The sequence below is a fragment of the Argentina anserina genome, chromosome 1 (genome assembly GCF_933775445.1).
Source record: "Argentina anserina chromosome 1, drPotAnse1.1, whole genome shotgun sequence".
NCBI lineage: Eukaryota > Viridiplantae > Streptophyta > Magnoliopsida > Rosales > Rosaceae > Argentina > Argentina anserina.
This window is the reverse complement of record NC_065872.1, coordinates 5944392-5959410: the sequence shown is the minus strand read 5'-3', so window position 1 is coordinate 5959410 and position 15019 is coordinate 5944392. Positions and strand designations below refer to the sequence as shown.

Sequence of the window (15019 nt, the reverse complement as noted above, 5' to 3'; positions counted from 1 at the left end):
AAATTTCTCCAAAAAATATAGAAAAATAAAAGGGAAAATGTGGCTTTAAGCCCAGGGAAAAAAAAAAGAACAGAAAAGCCAACGAGGAAGAGGATATCTAGAACCCGGTTCCAGAAACACACAAGATCCCAACTTCCTGTTGAGTGTTGACCCAACTTCCCGACTTCATTTCCTCATTCGATAACTCCACTGCCATCGAAAAGGTACCAGTTTTCTCTTCATTTGCTTCTGTCTCTATGTTTTGTCGTGTGATCTCCTGCTTCAGATTTGGTTGGCTCTTATTGCGGATGAAGGATTTCGTAGATGTTTCATTTAGGATTGGAAAATGGTGATCTTTAGCATAGTAAAGATCAACCCTTTATGCCTAGTTAGCTTTTGGCTTCCAAATTTGTGCGTTGCTCCGCTCCCCAAGTGCAGATTTTTTTTTATTTGTGTTTTGATATGTTGAGAAGTTTCTGTGATTATATTAGCAGGTGAAATTTGTGTTTTCATCTTATTGGAGAGTATGATTCATTATCTGCTGAAATATGCTGCTGTTCATATTTGGGGAAAAATATGATTCACTATTGCATTTTGGAAGGTCATGGAGTAAAAATCAGAATGGTTTGTTTCGATCAGATGAGTGTTTAAGTTATTTGATGTAACGTAATTTCTTTGCAATGTATGGTCTGTTCATTGCTTGATCATAGCAGGGTCGGGAAGTTTTTCTTCTTATCTTTTGGAGAATGTAATTTGTATGTTCTGTGTGATCAAACTTGATGTCCTTTATTTTGGCCCAAGATTAATAAAAACTAGTTTGGGTGTATCATGAGTGTCTAATGTTTTGAGGTGATTCAGCAGGTTCGGACTCTGGCAATGGAAGAAAATGGAGACTCCGAGCACCACATGATGATTGAGGGAAGTGCTTCACCGACTTTGCAAATTGACCCTAAAAGAGCCCGGTTTCCAAGCTGCATTGTGTGGACACCGCTTCCTGTTATATCATGGTTCATTCCTTTTGTTGGCCACATTGGCATATGCAGAGAAGATGGTGTGATTTTGGACTTTGCAGGACCAAATTTTGTGTCCGTGGATGACTTTGCATTTGGAGCACCAACTCGCTACATCCAAATAAGCAAAGAAAAGGTATAGGTATCCTGCATCTCATATCTGAACCATGGTTTTGGGTAATCTGTACATAAGTTGCATACAATTCTTTTTGTTACTATCACTCCTCGGGCTACCATCGTATCATGTTTCTTTCTTGGGTGAGTACTGATCAATGGGTACTGTACTGATTGCATCAAATGGAAGAATCATAAAGATATTGAAATACAGCTCCTTGGGCATGAAATCTCTTTTGTATAATTTTTTTCTTCTCCTTTTTTTTTGGTGAATCTCTTTTGTATAACTTGATTTGGTTTAAGCGTTGTGACTCGTATGACCTTAGATAAATTTGTAGTTTTTGCAAATATTTTGTGTATAAGAGCTGCTTTCTTAGTCCAACATTATTTCATTTTGCACCTGTTCATCGCCCTCTTCATTTTGCTCACTAAAACTTTGACATGCAGTGTTGTGCTATACCCTGCCCATCTGAGCATGAAGCAGTGTTGCATGATGATCCTGGAAGGGACATATTGACATGGGATGATGCACTTCGTAAGGGCACTCAAGAATTTCAACACCGGTCTTATAATCTTCTTACCTGCAATTGCCACTCCTTCGTAGCCAACAGCCTTAACAGGTTAGGCTTTCGTTCTGGTGGGTGGAATGTGGTGAACCTCGCAGCTCTCATCTTCCTCAAGGGTGAGTGGGTAAGTGTAGGATCCATGGTGCGGACTTTTTTGCCATTTTTAATAATATTCAGTGTTGGACTGGCAATAGGAGGTACAACATTCCTGACTTACTTGGGATTCTTCATTGCCTTCCTTGTTGGTTGGTTTCTTCTTGGGACTTACTGTTTCAAGAACTTGATTCAGTTGTAGATAATCGTATGTAGTATTGTCATACAAAATCTTGAGTTTGAGAATCTATATTATTCAGATATTATATCGGCAATCGCCAGCCAATTCTGGATTGTTGTAGAAGCCAAGTACTGAACTTCAGGGTGGTTTTCCTCTGAAGAAGGTATCTGCTCTTATAACTGAAGGTTCTCCCATCTTGTAGTCTATAATTTTGTGTTCACATGACAGGTGTAGAGGATTACTAATCCTGAGTATTATTTTCTTAGAGTAATTCGCTTCTCTACTTAAACGTGTTTATGCACATTGAATGGGGTGATAAGAACTCAAACAGTAAAACCCCACTCTGTTATTCTTCATCCTCTCATCAGAATTTTCCAAGGGCTGTCACTGATCTCCACAATGCTTGAATTGTGAATACCAAGCATCGCATGTTCATCTGTCTCTTTTACCAAACATTATAGGACTCTGAATAACAACCGTTGCATAATGACCTAATGTTACCAAACGACGATCATGGACATCAGAAGGAATGGGAGTATATAATTTCACATTAGGGAGGTAGCTCTATTGGTTGAGGCTTAGTGTAGTGGGTTTGGTTCAACCGTTCAAATCCTTGCACCTTAATTGTGTTTGTTTACAAACTGATAGTACTGAAATACAATTGAGATTTGCTTCGCAAAAGCAAAATGACATGATTTATAGCTCAAAGATCAAATTACATGAACAATTAAAAGGATTACATGATATAAGCAACAATCAAAATCAACCATCTTCTAAATACATTCCAAAGATCCAACGGTGAAAACACCAAGTCCTCAAGGGACCAATTAACAGCTGCAATCTGTCTAGCTTCTCGTATGTTGCATGCGAATCAAATCGCCCTGGCAATATCGTAATTAACGAGAATTAAAAGGGTTAGAGAACAACTGAGCTTCTTCTTTAGATATAAAACAGAGTGAAACCGAGAGAAAAAGCTCTGCGTTTTTGTGAATCTCGCTTGGAATTTTGTGTTTGTTTTCTGCAACAGAAAAAAGAAATATCAATGGCAGCAGAGGAGGGACAAGTCGTCGGTGTTCACACTGTGGATGCATGGACCGAGCTGCTTCAGAAGGCAAACGACACCAAGAAACTGGTATATATATTCTTGGTTTTTGATCACTCTGTTTCAAAGCTTACCAATGTAGAATTAATTTGGTTGTTTATTTTTATTTTTTGAGTGATTGGATTGTGATGTACGATGAATCTGACTATATGAGTAATGGGTTCTGTTTGGTTTGTGATTCTTTGATCCGATTTGCTCGCTCTAGATTTATGATTCGTTATTGATGCAGATGCATATATGAGTGAAACTGTAACATAATAAGGTCATAACGATTGGTAAAAGTTTATGTTTTTAACTTTTTATTGTTGTTGGATGTTGGATTCTGCTTTGCAGTCTGATTGTGATTCGATAGTGTTTGAGGGCATTCGCTTTTCTTGTTAAATGAGATTGAGGAAAATGGACATATTCACCAGAGAATTGTTTAAGTCTATATGCAGCAACATGTCTTTTTTACTGTAGTTTTATGGTCAAAAGTAGAGGTGAATAAATATATGTGCACTGCAAGGCAGACCTTTTAGTATGCAAGATTTGTAATCTGGAGCAGACAGACGGTCAAACGATCTGTGCAGTTTTTCTTGTTGAAGGTATAACCCAGCTTAAAGTATGATAGTTATAAACAACTGTATTTTAGATTTTAGAAGCTTTGTTGTGCCTCTTTGAGTTCCTACACTCTGGCTTAGGAATCGTGATATGGTATATTTTAACGGCATGGAGATTCTTAGGGATGCCTACTCTTGTTACTTGAAAGTGTTGCTAATACATCATCTTTTTTGTTTCATCCTACCACCATTTACTGTCGTTTTCATGAATTTTTGTAGAGATTGTGCTTGTACATTTGAAACTTGTATTGGACGTGTTTAAAGATGATCATGAATAACAAGTACATTATAATTGACCCTATGAAGTTGTAATCGAAGTATTCATTCACAGTAAATATCTGCCATTCCCTTTCTCTTCTTGCTCATCTAAAGAGCTCTACCGTTGATGCAGATGGTAGTTGATTTCACTGCTTCATGGTGTGGACCGTGCCGCACCATTGCACCGTTCTTGTCGGAGCTGGCGAAGAAGCTTCCAAATGTCATCTTCGTAAAGATTGATGTGGATGAGTTGAAGGTGATCAAACAACTATTGGCTCTTTCCAAGATAAAAATGTGTTTTAGAGATGATAAACACACACTATAAGATAATAATTCTCACTTTCACTTGAACTTTCTCTGTAGTCTGTTGCTCAAGATTGGGCTGTGGAGGCAATGCCGACCTTCATGTTTCTGAAAGAAGGGAATATTGTGGACAAAGTGGTGGGAGCAAAGAAAGAGGAACTGCAGCAGACTGTAGCAAAGCACGTAGCTTCTGCTTCTGCTTGATTATCAATATCTGCATTCTATTAAGCCTTTAGGAGGCCACAGACCTTATGATCAATTCTATATAAAATCATAAATCTAGACTTTAAAATTTAACATTTTGGCTTGTATAAGTCTGGTATGGTACTTGTGGTCATTTCAAATGATTTGCATAAATACAGCTCTATCTTAGCTCCTTTCATGGTTTGAAAGAATTATACTCGGTGAATGCTATCATTGCTATGGCATAAAACTATTAACTTGTTTACTTGTCCATTGAGATCTAAGGGAGTTTGAAATCGAAATAGAATCAGCACATTCTAAGATTTCAGAGGAATTGTTAGGCTTTGGTTAAAGTACCAAACAGGTGAGTGATTAACTCTTACATTTATTTTTCCAATTACAAAGAATTGCGACATATGCTATCAGAAGGGAAGCACTATATTTTGCTGAAATAAAAGATAATATGAAGGGAAGCACTGTAAATGAACTCCATTTTTTTTCTTCAATAACTGCACAGTAAACAAATGATCATACTAGGATCCGTTCCTAACATGAACCTGAGTACCTAATTGGGGTCATTCTTGTTCCCCAACATCACACGAACAATACAATCAATCAACAGAAACACAGTTTTTGCACTGCCCAACTGCCCATATCCCCGGTTAAAAGGCCAGGGAACAGAGCGCCGGAGCCCCAGGGCACCCAAATTGTAGGATCCCAGGAACCTACAGCTGACCTACTCGACAATAACTATTGTGCACAAGTCCATTTAGCTCACATAAATTACAAACTACTTGCCTTTGGCTTCAAACACCAGCTACTACTCATCATCAGAAGAAAACACTGCTGACACTTCACCTAACTAAAACGCTATTTCGCTGTAATTTACCTCTTATTCTTCTTCTCTGCTTGGTACACTTGCTTGCTGTGGTATGTAATTAAGTCATTAGGTGCAACAGTTATCATAGTCACTATTGTCTAACCCCTCCAATTGGGTTGCACAGTTGTCGAAGTTGTGGGAGCACAAACTGCTTCAACTGAGAGGCGCTTCAACACCTTCGGGCATGGATCTCCGAAGTTACTGTTGGATATGGTGACTGCACATCTCTGCTTCCCTATGCACTTCTGTGAGAACGGAAAAGATGAAAAGAAAAAACAGTCAGGAAATGTAAGAATATTAGTAGATTATGAAAACCAGATAGCAATATTAAATACCTTCTCTATTACAGCATATGATGTTGAAGCATGGCAACTTCCTTGCTGGTAAGTTCCACAGGTGCCAAAAGGTGTGCCAAAGCTAGCGAATTTAATGCAAGAGATGGACTGGCCTGCATTACACCGCAAGTGAACCTTGGGGCTGTGAAAGTCTTGTACCTTTCCATAGCTTTCGATGTGCCAGTTCTTTATGGTTGGATGGTATTCAGCAACGTCAGCGCAAACAGTGCTCACAGATCTCTTTACAACAGAAATTCTTGAAGGATCACCTCCAAGTTCCTCAAAAATTACCAACAGATTTTGTGTTGGCTTTAACCAGGACCGAGGCACGTGATAGCTGAAAATGAAAGTCAAAAAGATGTTAAGGATGCTATTAGATGAGTATTCCCTACTTGTGTACTAAAATCTTTGTAAGAAATCTTCCGCAATGAGCACTTACTATCGTTGTGTGGGTTTGCCACAACCTGTTTGACACTTTGTAGGTCTGAAACCTCCAGCATAACTGCAGCCGTTGCAATCACCATTAGCAAATGCAGTCCAGTATCTTCCAATACTCTGCCCATTTATCCATATCTGGCCTTTTCCCATTCCCTCCATATCCAGAGCCAAAGGTTCATCTCCTTCAGGTGCATCGAAAATACTCTGCAAATTTAATATAGCCTTAACATTCCCATTCACCTGTTATCCATTACAATATCAAGTTCCAAGTTCCTTTGACCCAAACCTTATGCCAAGTCAATGGCTGCTGTTTTTGAGCAACTAATGATGCTTGCAGCCATCCAACAGTGGAAAAACTATTTGGAGATACAAGGTTCATGGCTTCTCCTTTCAATCCAACCTGCAAAAGTAGAAGGGATAAGAAAATTTTTTTCTTCAAATCAGCAGAAATATATGTGATTTCCCCAGCAAGATCACCTACCTGGTAGGTCCATTTCTGCCAAGACAAGTCCCATTTTCCCTGATTTAGTCCATGAAGTGCAACTGGGCCAAGGATTCCTGTATTATATGCCTCAAAGTGTCCACCCACATTCTTCAATACAAAATAAAACTTTACATCAGGTATTTCACAGGAAGGTTAAAAAAGAAGCTCAAGTACAAAATGTCGAGTTTGTGTAACGAGGCAATCACATCTATGTCAAAACTCAATGATTAATAAAGGTGGAAAAAGGTACTAACTGGCAATCCAACAGCAACACTGAGCAGTGCAATTTTGTTGGTTCCTGCACGTAGATTGACTTTGCCAGTATATGTAAATCTCCTAGCCTCCCTTGATCCAAAAGCAGAACCTGTTATTGTATTTAATAGTTAGATTTTTCATTACTAATCAACTAAGGTGATAATATGTGCAAGAAGCATATCAAAACTTTACCTGAAAGCTGTCCATTAATGAAGATATGCACAGCATGACATGTTGACTGAACAATAAGAGTGGGGAGTTCCCCTCCACGTAGGAAGGATTCAGATGAACCAATGTCAACGCTGCAGGTAAATTGGAAAAAGAATATTAGGCCAAACAAATTAGCACACTTGCATAGACCTAGACTAACTTTTGAAAGCTTAAAGTCACTTGGCAGCTACATAGCACGGAAGCTTGGTTAGACGACCGATTCCCGCTTCGGAAGCGGAAGCAGGAGCGGAAGCGCGGGGAAACGCGACGGAAGCGCGATTCCGAAAAAGGTGGGTTTGGAAGCGCGGCGGAAGCGTTGGCTTTCAAATTGGAAGCGCGACGGAAGCGTTGGCTTCTAAATTGGAAGCTCGATGGAAGCGTTAGCTTCCAAATTGGAAGCGCGGCGGAAGCATTGACTTCCAAATTGGAAGTGTGATTCCTTCTCTACCTCTATTTCATCAATCAATGTCTTGAGATTCTTCTTGTCGTCTCATCTTCTTATTTATTCCGTTAAGCGGTTAAAGATGATCATCATCAATCAATCTAATATGTATCAGAAATAAGGGGGAGAGATATCAGGGAAATCTAGATGAGAGATATATAGAGAGAAGACAGAGAGTTGTGGACAGATATGAAAAAAAATCCATATGAGAAAGAGAGACAGAGGGAAGACGAACTTTTTTTTATTATCAATTTCATCTAAGTGATGTCTCTTTGACTTGCACGTGTCCAACATCTTCACACTATGTTGTACATTCTTTTGTTTGAATTTTGAAATGAAGCTTTAATAATGCTATAATTAAATATAATCATGGGTTAGAAAATAAGTCATTAATAGTTATCCAGTTATTTTAATACTAGATAAAATAATTAAAAAATAAAAAATAAAAATATTATATAATATATATATATATATTATTCTTACGCTTCCAAAACGCACCCGCTTCCTTAATTTTTAGAAAAAAAACGCTTCCGCGTTTCCAAACGCTTCGCTTCCACGTACCCGCACCCGATTCCATGCAGCCTAGCTTGGCAGTGAAACATTCTATGACCCTAAAATACTTTCAAAAAAGAAAGGATAGACAGATGTAAACTATACAGACAGTAAAAGAATTGGGATGAAATTCTCACCTAGTTATGTACCAAAGGTAATCAGTAGTATCCCTTGTAACATTTATCTGTTCCAACAGACCAGGAGCAGTGATTGTTGAGCTGTCGTCCAGAGATGTAAGATCTTCATCATAAATTTCCCACAATAGAGTCTGAACATTTGTTGGCAACATTTGCATTTGTGATGTTTGAACTCCAACCTAAGTATGAGGAATGAAAAAATGTCAATTTGATCTCAAAGAAAATTATGAACATTTCAGTGCTACAAGAAAATGAAATGAAGGCACATTTCAACATATGGTTTCAGATTTGTGCAAAGTAGTTCACGTTGAAAGAATCAAACTTAATACCTTTGCAGTGTTGAATACTACATTTCTGCAATCAGGAAGGATACTGATGGACCATGGAGGCAGGTTATAGTGCATGTTATTAAACATCACTCTTGCAGCTGACTTGGAATTGTGGTTTGAAAGAAATGCTGCACAGTCTCCTGATTCTGAAGTATAGACATGAGCCTGGAAATGCCAAAGAAAAAAGACCATACCAAGAGTTAAACAGGAATAACTGGTGGAACCATGTAAAAGCTAGTTGAGGAATAGAGTCAAAACCTGTTGAAAGTCCCCCAATGAAGTAATGATAGGATCAGCTGAAACTAAAGCCCGTTCACACATCTTAATAGCCTTATGAAGCTCCTTCAGATGCCCATATTTTGGTTGCCTCATTAAACCTGTCAAGTTTTACAGTGAAGCAGTTAGTTACATTTGTAAAACCTATATTCTGATTGTACAAATTAGTTTGCTTAGGAAAATACTAGTAAACTCATCACTGTCATAATGGGATTAACTTATTAGGTATTAAGAGAGCTTGAACATGAACGATCATTAGATGCCAAAAGAATGCAACAGTCACTGAGTACAACAAGGACAAAACCACATTTGGCCACCATGGGTATGTTTTTGGCATAATGTCTTGACGCTGAAAATTTTGATGAACTACTACTACAAAAGCACATAATTTTTGGTCCTCACCATATTCATCTAAGGGAGCATCATAGTCATAGCTGGTAGTGATGAAAGGTCCCCCTGCTGTGCGTCCAAAGTTGGTTCCCCCATGGTACTGTTTCAGTCGGAAACACAGGAATTCAGTTTCAACATAAACATCTTAAATTTTCTGCAGCCTCAAAAGAGCAGTTAGAGACACTGACCATGTAATAATTAACAAATGATCCTCCTTTCTGTATAAATCTGGCCACAGCGTATGCTAAGTCCTGAACTGGCCGTTGGTGAATTGGACCTCCAAACTCCGTAAACCTTAAAAAAAAAAAGTTAGATTTAGTTGAATTTTGCGATTGCAGGAAATCAACAAACTTGAGGTTCCAAGCAAAAGCAAAAAGTTGTACAAATTACCAGCCACTCCAGGCCTCTGTCCAAATGGTAGGCTTGTATGGTTTGTTGGGAGAGAAAGAATCACAGTAGAATCCATTACATGTGTTTATCTGTCACCATAATTCACAAACATTAATAAATACCTCTTCCCATAGGTAAAAGTAAGCTCATAACAGACCTCTTATTGAAGACCATAGTCGCACAACTCTAAAAACCTTTAGGTCTATGGCATGATAGTTGACTATATAGGAAAATGTAAAACCAGTCGAGCCTAGATCTGCCGCACAAAGAGTGTTAAATGCTCACCACTGGATCTGGAGCATCTTCTTCCTTGCACATAACCCATGGGACCCCAGTTCCCAACCCAACAGCCATCTCTGCTGCCCAGGTCATGTAATTATGTCCAGCAGCTCCAAATAACTTGCTTTGAGCTCCGTACTCGTTCTCAATCTGAACCCCCAAACATAAAAAGAAATAGAACAAACAAATCTTCATTATATCTTTACTCGAAATAGGTTGATTCATTGCTCTAGATCTGAGCTAATTAGTTATTTCTAGTTTCTGCATATCTTGTATACAATAAAATGAACATAAACTCAGATATAACTACAAAGTATCAACATATCCAAATAATAAGCCCAAAATGATCATCTACCTGTGATAGAATAATGGGGCCTCCCTGGGACTCGAACAATTTTTCACTCTTCATCAGTCCCACAATCTTCTCGGTAAATCCTTGCATTGCCCTCTGCAACACCAGAATTAAATAAGCTCCGTAAATTCTCCAGAGAATGTCTTGCAATAAAATCAAAAGGAAAGGATGAAAGTAAATAAAAACCTTGAAAGGCTCATTGTCTGTTCTGAAACTGATGCCTGGAACATATTTCAGCCAAACAGGAAAACCCCTACAAATCACAGAATTAAAGAAGAACAGATGAAAGTTACTTAAACAAAAAAAAACGAACTGGTAGTGGAAAATCCAGAAATCCTTAACAGGCAATTCAAGAAGCATAAGATAGATCCAGAGAAAGGAAAAGTACCCAAAATTCCACTCAGCACAAACATAAGGCCCAATGCGAACATGTGCATAGAGACCTGCTTTCTGTACAGTCTTCAGGAATCTCACCAGATCATACCTCCCTTCAAAATTGAACTGAAATCCAAGAAAACATAGCCAGCATGCAAGGTCAGAAAGTTTGTTGAAATCATAAACAGAGTAAAACAAAGTAGCAATTGCTGATAGAAAGTGAATAGTAGTAGTACATTGCCAGGAGAAGGTTCATGGCCATTCCAGAACACATAGGTTTCCACCACATCAAGACCTCCATCTTTTGCCTTCTGTATCAGATCCTCCCACATCTAAAAACCAAACCCAAATACATCTCCATTAGACACAAAAAGCCCAGAATAAAAAAATAAAAAGGAAAAGAACACATTTTGGGAAAGGATTGATAAAATCAAAGAACAGCTGAAAATCTCCAAATAGGGAAAATTTTGGGTACCTCAGGAGTGCTTCTGGGGTAGTGTATTGAACCAGAAATGAGAATTCTCCTCTGCCCATTAATCACAATGGCCTTCCTATCATAAGTCACAGTACACTGAGCCAGCTGAAACCCCAAGAACCAAACCAAGCCCAAGAACAAGCCAAGCTTGTAAATTGAGTTGCTTTTCATCTTCACCTTCTTCTCCACTCCCCCTTCTCTACTAACCAAAACACAACTCAAAGCTCAGAACCAAAACTGAAATGTGCAAACTAACTAGTTCAGTTTTGTGGAGCTAGAGCAACAAAGTCCATTACTTGTTTGGACTCCACACTCTCACAGCTTCTGGGACTCTGAGCAGAGCTCTGTTAGTGTAAACACTTATATATATATATATATATATATATATATATAATGGTGACTTTTTAGAAAGGGGGAAGAAAATACGGGGTAGTATTTTTCCATTATTTTTAGCATAAGCTTTTTTGGTTGGGAGTGAAGCTGTGAAGGTGTATTTATGGCTTGCGCAAAGATAGTAATGTACAGATAACTTAGTTGGCTTAGACTCCATCACCACCACAACTCGTAACTCGCATGTGTTGACGGTTGTCACTGCGTGGCTGAAAGCTACGCAAGCAGGGAGCTCTAACCTGTCCAGCAATCGGAGAAGGTGAAAAGACGAAGGTCAAAGTGTGATGAGCTTTGAAGTTACTGGAGTGAAGTTAATGTGGGAGAGGGTTTTGACTGTTTTACGGCACCCGTAACCTGGGTCTTGTGTAAAGTCACTAAAGTGTACTTTTCAGTACTACGCTTTATCTTTTGGTCACGTTTGGTTAGTAACTAAACCTGTAGGGTTTCAACACTTTATAGATGGAACAATAGGGGTTCTACCTAATTAGATCGTATAAAGTTTTGTATACACTAAATTCATTAAGAACTTGTGTGTATACCCAAACACTAGTTTTTTTGTTAAAAAAAAAAAGGAAATTAAAAACCGAAGCCTCTAGGTCATCCGGTGTTGATGAGATCAAACAACAAAGCAATCGATGCTTCTTTGGGACTCTGTCATGCCAAGAAGACGAGTTGGGGCGCCGCTTTAACATCCCGGAACTTGTGCTTAATAACCAAGAAGACAACACATTTTATGAAACACTTCAAGTACGCTTAAAATAAGCACATATTATGTAAATCATGCATCCTATATGCTATTATTATTATTTTGTCACGTCAAATCACCCACCATATGTACCGCCTAAATGAGTATTTCATTTATTGATTTTTAGTTAACTAACTTGTAAATACTAATCTGCTAACTCTCATTCCACTTAACTATGAGCATTGAAAAATTTTCTCAAATGATCAAATTTATATTTCCTTTTCTAGGTAAGCAAGGGTGAACCATGAGAGCAAACTAGCAACGGAAGGTCTTTACTAGCCAATATGGCTATGAGCCGCAGGGGCCTAACTGCGATGCAAGAGTGGGAAAAGAGTAACTAAGCAAGGTCTCAATTTGCTGCTTTTGTCCCTGAGGAAGACAAGTCGACCCACCACCGTGGCATCTGCATGTGAACCTCGAACCCTCTTCGTTCTTTTCTTTAGGGGTCGTCGTCATGTGAAGCCGAAGCTCCATCTCATCTTCTTTCGATCGCCCACATAATATGTCACATTTGCTCGTGTCAATTTCCTCGCTTCACATCTCCACCAACCTCTCCACCACCTTTTTTGTCCCAGTCTCTTCCCCCATATTTATACAGCATGAGCGAGATACACCCAGTAGATCTGATATGATCTGATTTCCCTGTCGATCACAGAGACTAGCTGTCAATTCAAGCTCCATGCGTGGGAATCAATATTTTTCTAAATATATATGTGTGTGTGTATTCTGTACTTGCGTACTATATGAGTATATGTACATCCATTTTATGCGGAGCTAGCTGGGATATATACGGTTGGGCGGATAAAATGGGATATTTCTAAATCTTCTTTCCCTTTTTTCAGTTTTTTAATTCCTCATAATCTTAAAAAAAATCATAATTCTTCAATTAGAGTGATTAATCACACTTATGAGTTGTGACATTGGGATTGAGCTCACTCCACCAACCAGTTATGCACATCATCCACTCATCCAGTGAGCACTGGATGTCATGATCAAATTGAGAATTTTGTAATTTAGGGTTTCTGCATTTGCTTTCCATCTACCCTCAATTACATATGCTTGGAGGTAATTATTCCTGAATTCATTGTGTTTTCTTCATCTAATGAACTTGATATATGAATTGCTTATTGCTAAATAAAATTTTAGATTTTTAAATTGTTATGTGGCTTGTGTTGAACCGAATTGTTTGGTAATGTATGTCATTGTTTTGGTTGTTGTTTAATTTATGTTTGTTGTTCACTGATTATAGTTATTAGATTAAGTGAATATAATGTCAGAAAGCTCATAACCATATTTTATGGTTTTCAAGGACTGAGTCTGGAGGTTCGAATCTGAATTCTAATACATCCATAATTTTTCCAATTTTCTGATGATGAACCATAACCTCCAACAAAACCTTCATTGCCCAACTCTCAATCTTGAGAGCCACTAAATAAGACAAATGCTCTTCAACGTGATCCAGGATTACGTTGTCAAATATGGGAATGGCCAGTAAATGAGCATGATAGAGTTCGAAAAACCTATATTGCATTGAGGCCTTTTCAACCTAATGTAGCATTTGCAATGACCAAATTTGGGAGTCAACAACATAGGTTTCAGTATTCTTGGTTCAAGATCTACACATGGCTTGAGTACTCGGTTATTGTTGATAGAGCATACTGCTTTTCTTGCTTTCCTTTTGACACTAAAGATTCTAGCAATCATGCATTTACTGTTGAAGGAGCTCAAAGTTGGAACAAGGTTTATGCTGGTAATAATATGTTGTTAAAGCATGTCAGAAGCATCACATCTTCACATATGGTTGCAATGCAAAAATGGGATATGTTGAGAAACTCGGATGGTCATATTGAAAGAGTTCTTGAGACAAGGACAATGAAAATGTTTGCAAACTTGCCAAGAAGTTTTATCCTAAAGATTTTAATGATGGTGAAATGTGTACTCTTCAATTAGAATGCGTATATTATGAGAAGCATATGCGACGTGATCCAAAATTTCAGAAATTAGAAGCTGATTTGTGCCACACTTTGGTTCAAACAAGGAAGAGTGAGTTTTATCCTATTTATTATAGATTGATTTGTTTAGTTTTGGTTATTCATGTTTCTACAGTAACAACTGAAAGGACATTTTCATCTATGAACATCATCAAAACTAAATTTAGAAATAAGATAGGATATGAGTTTCTTGGTGATTGTATGGTTCTTCATATTGAGAAAGAGTGTTGAATCTATAGGGAATGAAGAGGTTATAAAAGAGTTTGAAGAGCTATCGACTCGTATAGTTAAATTTAGTTATTTTAAGCTTTTCTATTATATGCATTTGAGGGATTAGACTCATTATGCTTCCCCCTAATTAGTTGTATCCATTTTGGCTTCGATTAATAAAATTTTCTCGCATTATTGAGATTATCACTATTTTCTTCTTCTTATTCGACTTAAAACTTAAGCATCCCCTATGCAAGCATCTAAGATCCTGGTTCCAATTAATTTGTTAAATTATATATATCTGATGCTAAGTTCCGACGAAGGTTTCCATGTACTTAATTATACTGCATGTAAACAATCGAAGCTCTTCTTCTTGCGAGGAATGTGCTGAACTTTACTATTCTATTGCTTCTAGGGACTGATATATATACTTACATGCACTAAGCTCATGGTCAAACTAAGACTCGATCGAAAGGATTCGAAGCTAGCTAATGAACACTTCTGGCCAGATTTTAGTATAGCCTAATACTCGAAATCTTGCAGACTCGACTATCTCTTTTTCTTTCAATGCGCACGTACAATACGTCGAATAGCTTACTTATTTTTACACTTGGATTTTCCTTTCAAGGTGACAAACTTCACGCATTTAGCAATGCATCCTCCAAGCTTAAGACAATCACAGCATATGTACAACAT

General features: G+C 38.0%; 3 protein-coding genes across 5 annotated transcripts; 2 read left to right on the top strand and 1 right to left on the bottom strand.

Annotated features, from left to right (window-relative positions):
• Positions 1 to 82: 82 nt before the first annotated feature.
• Positions 83 to 2165, top strand: LOC126793305 (protein RTE1-HOMOLOG). Of its 3 annotated transcripts, none has more exons than XM_050519787.1 (3): positions 83 to 203; positions 841 to 1125; positions 1551 to 2165. In XM_050519787.1, exons 2-3 carry the CDS (start codon positions 856 to 858, stop codon positions 1962 to 1964), a joined length of 684 nt encoding a protein of 227 aa, XP_050375744.1. In that variant the 5' UTR covers positions 83 to 203; positions 841 to 855; the 3' UTR covers positions 1965 to 2165. The 3 variants fall into 3 exon arrangements, with proteins under 3 accessions (XP_050375744.1, XP_050375754.1, XP_050375735.1); XM_050519797.1 differs by having other exon boundaries at positions 98 to 203; positions 838 to 1125; XM_050519778.1 differs by lacking the exon at positions 83 to 203 and adding an exon at positions 249 to 603 and having other exon boundaries at positions 838 to 1125.
• Positions 2166 to 2917: 752 nt separating this feature from the next.
• Positions 2918 to 4582, top strand: LOC126793318 (thioredoxin H-type). Its single transcript, XM_050519807.1, has 3 exons — positions 2918 to 3075; positions 4036 to 4158; positions 4266 to 4582. The coding sequence occupies exons 1-3, from the start codon at positions 2986 to 2988 to the stop codon at positions 4407 to 4409; spliced, it is 357 nt and encodes a 118-aa protein (XP_050375764.1). The 5' UTR covers positions 2918 to 2985; the 3' UTR covers positions 4410 to 4582.
• A 270-nt stretch (positions 4583 to 4852) lies between these two features.
• On the bottom strand, positions 4853 to 11292 carry LOC126793225 (beta-galactosidase 3). Its single transcript, XM_050519690.1, has 19 exons — positions 10988 to 11292; positions 10749 to 10844; positions 10526 to 10638; positions 10324 to 10390; positions 10141 to 10233; positions 9792 to 9935; positions 9507 to 9595; positions 9305 to 9410; positions 9129 to 9216; positions 8709 to 8827; positions 8451 to 8615; positions 8122 to 8300; positions 6973 to 7082; positions 6780 to 6889; positions 6523 to 6633; positions 6328 to 6441; positions 6043 to 6245; positions 5604 to 5940; positions 4853 to 5513 (listed from the first exon to the last, which is right to left on the bottom strand). Exons 1-19 carry the CDS (start codon positions 11156 to 11158, stop codon positions 5367 to 5369), a joined length of 2562 nt encoding a protein of 853 aa, XP_050375647.1. The 5' UTR covers positions 11159 to 11292; the 3' UTR covers positions 4853 to 5366.
• Between the last annotated feature and the right edge of the window lie 3727 nt (positions 11293 to 15019).

What these genes read in the sequence shown, in the direction of transcription:
- LOC126793305 (XM_050519778.1), top strand. Translation starts at nt 556, where the DNA reads ATGATTCACTATTGCATTTTGGAAGGTCATGGAGTAAAAATCAGAATG. An exon ending in ATGGAGTAAAAATCAGAATG is followed by an intron (nt 604 to 837) that starts GTTTGTTTCGAT and finishes GAGGTGATTCAG; the next exon opens with CAGGTTCGGACTCTGGCAAT. An exon ending in TCCAAATAAGCAAAGAAAAG is followed by an intron (nt 1,126 to 1,550) that starts GTATAGGTATCC and finishes TTTGACATGCAG; the next exon opens with TGTTGTGCTATACCCTGCCC.
- LOC126793318 (XM_050519807.1), top strand. Translation starts at nt 2,986, where the DNA reads ATGGCAGCAGAGGAGGGACAAGTCGTCGGTGTTCACACTGTGGATGCA. An exon ending in CAAACGACACCAAGAAACTG is followed by an intron (nt 3,076 to 4,035) that starts GTATATATATTC and finishes CCGTTGATGCAG; the next exon opens with ATGGTAGTTGATTTCACTGC. An exon ending in TTGATGTGGATGAGTTGAAG is followed by an intron (nt 4,159 to 4,265) that starts GTGATCAAACAA and finishes CTTTCTCTGTAG; the next exon opens with TCTGTTGCTCAAGATTGGGC.
- LOC126793225 (XM_050519690.1), bottom strand. Translation starts at nt 11,158, where the DNA reads ATGAAAAGCAACTCAATTTACAAGCTTGGCTTGTTCTTGGGCTTGGTT. An exon ending in ACCCCAGAAGCACTCCTGAG is followed by an intron (nt 10,845 to 10,987) that starts GTACCCAAAATT and finishes TTTGGTTTTTAG; the next exon opens with ATGTGGGAGGATCTGATACA. An exon ending in CATTTGTTAATTATTACATG is followed by an intron (nt 9,217 to 9,304) that starts GTCAGTGTCTCT and finishes CGACTGAAACAG; the next exon opens with TACCATGGGGGAACCAACTT.